At 35.1% G+C, this 3,887-nt stretch overlaps 1 protein-coding gene across 2 annotated transcripts; it reads left to right on the forward strand.

The window, feature by feature from the left end:
* Nucleotides 1–1,023: 1,023 nt before the first annotated feature.
* LOC112063240 (rap1 GTPase-GDP dissociation stimulator 1-like) lies at nt 1,024–2,255 on the forward strand. 2 transcript variants are annotated; one of them, XM_024118139.3, is made up of 2 exons: nt 1,024–1,145; nt 1,918–2,255. In XM_024118139.3, exons 1-2 carry the CDS (start codon nt 1,037–1,039, stop codon nt 2,097–2,099), a joined length of 291 nt encoding a protein of 96 aa, XP_023973907.1. In that variant the 5' UTR covers nt 1,024–1,036; the 3' UTR covers nt 2,100–2,255. The 2 variants fall into 2 exon arrangements, with proteins under 2 accessions (XP_023973907.1, XP_023973906.1); XM_024118138.3 differs by having other exon boundaries at nt 1,915–2,244.
* The last annotated feature ends 1,632 nt before the right edge of the window (nt 2,256–3,887 follow it).

Here is a 3,887-nt window from a genome sequence, read left to right on the forward strand (position 1 = left end):
CAACATTGTAAATCAACTATACTCCAATAAAAATTAATTAAAAAAAAAAAAAGAATGGGAGCCAACTGTGTAAGAGATAAAAATCTGTCGTTTTGGGAAGATATTTATGTGATTTGTGGACCTGCCCTGACCAAGAAAAGAAAAATAGTCTTCAGATTGCTTACGTTTTTCTTACTAATAAATGGAGATAATATGTTAAAGAAGTTTTCTGAGATTATACAAGCATAATCTTCCTTTTTCAGATTATTCAAATATTCTATTACTTTTTGTGAACTCCTAGATTTTCATCATATTGTATAGTTAAGATTTTTTAAGCATCTTCAGCTGAGGTAAGATAATGGTATCAATTAACAGAATCCCTTAAAGAATGACTTTTAAGAATTTTTTTTCCCTACAAGCAGACGTACAATTTTTTAAAATAGCCTTAATGTGCCTTTTTGGATTACAAGCCTTTTGAAATCACATTATCATGGGAACTAATACAGGATATAGTTGAAACCATCCTTTTATTCTACTTTCTAAAGGTAAATTTCTGATTAGGTAAAATAGTATAACTATATGAAAATGCAATCTATATAAAATCAATTTGGCTTATGTGGCAGATTAATATTGTTTATTAATGTCTATAATATCTATATTAACAGTTGGGTCAAGGACAGAGGTAAAAAGAAACATTTATTAAAGTTGAGGAATTGTGCTTTTCATAAATAAGAAAGCAACATTGTCAGATTTCCTTTACAAATTATTAGTTTATGATCAGATTTTAAAAGCAAGTAAGTGTGATTTTGTATGTTGTGCTCCTGTAGACAAATAGGATACTTATCCCCTAGCCCTCCCATTCCCAGTCCCATTCTTAAAATTAACAGAAAAGTAAAGTAACAATGTTATTTTAACTAGAAAAATATAACATGGGGCCTTAAGATAATAAGACACTCAAAAAATGTATATTGAATTGAATGATTATCATCAAAAATGCTAACATCATTTTAACCAGTCTTTTTTTTCTCTCTCTCTCTTAGTTATAAATAAAGCAAAGATGTTATCAGCTGGCGTCACAGAGGCAGTTTTGAAATTTCTTAAATCTGAAATGCCCCCGGTTCAGTTCAAACTCCTGGGAACATTAAGAATGTTAATAGATGCACAGGGTAAGAGAAATGCTTTCTCAAGGTGCATTTTTGGTATAATAGTCCTAATGTGCCTCTAGTGGAAAAAGGACCTGTTTTTAGCTTTCAGAATTAAGTAATCATAAAGATAAGTAGCAAATAAAAGGCAAAAAGAGATTGGTTTTGGAACCCCATTCGTTAATTTCCATGCTAGTTATAATTGACTTTAAATGGAAATTATATTGCATTTCTCTTTATTAGTACATATAATCTGATTTTAGGTTGATTTATTAGTGGTTCTTGAGGGGTTTTTATGTCTTGGAATTTTCTATACCCTTTCTTACCTTGTAAAATTATCAAGTTTCAATACAGTGACAGTCAAAATTTTTTTAAACTTGTTTTGCAAACAGGGAGATCATTTTTCTGTTCACAGAAACAATAATGAAAACCAATCCTTGGAATGAGTTATATTTATTTACTTATTTCTAAATTCTAAACCTTCTCTATATTGATGCCTTAGAATACTGCTAAAAATTCTTTGGTACAGTTTTCCAGAGTACTAACAGACTGCCAGGCTGAACCAAAAGAGTATAAAGTTGTTTATTTTGTTTTTGTATAAAAGTCCACAACTGAATAGAAAATCTCAATAGTCCATCAGATACGGAATATTTTCAGTTCTTGCTTTAATAAAATTGTTGTGTTCTGTTTTTAGACCTGTAATTTTCCTTCACACTCTTACATCTTTACCAATTATTTTAGTTGATTGCCTATCAGTGATTCATTCCTTTGTGGTTTGCCTTCTTTCCTATAGCAGAAGCTGCTGAACAACTGGGAACGAATGTTAAATTAGTGGAGCGTTTGGTGGAATGGTGTGAAGCCAAAGATCACGCTGGTGTCATGGGGGAGTCAAACAGACTGCTCTCTGCCCTCATAAGACACAGTAAATCAAAAGTAAGTCCCGGAGGAAACCGTTCATTTATTTATGAAATAGATTAAAAGAAGATGAAAAGAGAAAAAGCTTAAAAGTAAAGGTATTCCTTGACTTGTGTAACTCTCCTTCATAAAATAATTGACTTCACCGTAGTAACTATTCCAGCTGGTTGGCCACAGGAATGTTCCTCCCCATCAGATGCTACCTCTTGGCATCTTTCCCTGCAGCAACAGCAGCTGTTAACTTGGACCTTCTTACTACCTGTCTCACCTATAGCAGCCTAAAATCCCATCCATTTTCACTGACACCAGTACAGGACCAAGTATATTGTTGACAAGATGGAAAGTATCAAGAAAGTATAGCAAAATGAACTCCTGTGGTGGTCCTTTTTACCTCTTCATCATAACTGCTCTGTGAGGCCCATTTGTTCATTTAACAGTCAACATTTTGGTACTTACAGTGTAAATATTATAAAATATAGTATGACTTTCAAGAATTAACTGTCCAGTGGGAGGGCAGATATAAAAACAGCATTAAAGCCGCATACTCCAATTCAGATATAACTTAGAAGACAGAGAGACCAACTGTGGGCATCACAGAAGGGATCATGTTTTAGATGTTAACTAGGAATCTCTCAGGAGGACAGTGGGAAGAGAAAGCACAGAAAGGCCTCCAAGCAAAGACAACAGTGTGTCAACAGCACGAGATCTAAAACAACATAGTCGGAGAGGAAAACTGCAAGTCAAGCGGTATTGCTGGAGCACAGTGTGCAAAGACAGTGACCAGAGAGGAAGAGAAAGGGGATCGAGATGAATTATGTGCCAGGTTAAGGCATATGAATTTATTCTGTAGAGAATTAGGAGGCTCCCAAAGGATTGTAAGCACCGGGGTGCCATTATTTGGTTTTCTTTAGAAAGATGACTCTAGGGCTTACTAAGGGCGAGGAAAACCAAGTTTTTCAAAAATATACATGTGAGATGATAAAGGCCTGAATTAAGGTTTTGGGTTAAGCCATTTGAAATTGCTGGTATTCAACCATTTTGACACAAAGAAACAAGTATCATATGGTTCAACCTCATAGAAGCAGTGAGGATGGAAAAGAAGGATTTGAGAAAGATAGGAGTGGCAGAATTGACAGAATTCAAAAGTGGGGTCCAAGGAGAAGGAGGTTTTAGAGAGAATTCCAAGTTTGGGGCTTAGCACCAGGTGGGGTCATCATGCCATTCATCAAAATAAGAGACTGTGGGAAGAACTAACATTCCCTAACTTGCTTACTGCCAAATCACTCTTCTATCCTTTTCAGAGTCTTTACCCAATTCTTTGCTCCGTTCTATGAGAATTCTTACCAGTGGTTTCATTTAGGCAAACCGTAATTCTGTTAACTAGATTACAACAAACAGAGCCATGTTTTGGCATCTGAATTTGGAACTCTCAGATTAATTCCTGTTACTTGTGGTGGTTAGGCCAGCGAAGACTTGGTTAATCCATAATATACCTTAAGTTCACTAACAACTAACAGAATTGTATAACCAAACCATTAGTGGACACAAGATGTGTCCACAGGAAGATACGTTCCATCATCTTAAATAACCAAATCTTGGAACCAAAGCTATTCAAATGCTGTAATATTGAGATCTGAGGGTTTTGAGGCTTTTCTTTGGGTTTCATTATCACAGATTCCCTTTCCCTTATCTAATACCATACTCCCTCCCCCCAAAAGTTTTCAAATAAAATACCCATTAAGCATCCATCACCATGTAGGTTCTTTGAAAAGACTTATGAGAAATATGGGATGGTACCTTTCTAGATATATGTGTGTGTGTGTGTGTGTGTGTGTGTGTGTGTGTGTGTGT

This window comes from Physeter macrocephalus, unplaced genomic scaffold (genome assembly GCF_002837175.3).
Source record: "Physeter macrocephalus isolate SW-GA unplaced genomic scaffold, ASM283717v5 random_6007, whole genome shotgun sequence".
NCBI lineage: Eukaryota > Metazoa > Chordata > Mammalia > Artiodactyla > Physeteridae > Physeter > Physeter macrocephalus.

Coding starts and splice junctions, on each gene's coding strand:
- LOC112063240 (XM_024118138.3), top strand. CDS start 1,037: ATGTTATCAGCTGGCGTCACAGAGGCAGTTTTGAAATTTCTTAAATCT. Junction 1,146..1,914: donor AATGTTAATAGATGCACAGG/GTAAGAGAAATG, acceptor TCTTTCCTATAG/CAGAAGCTGCTGAACAACTG.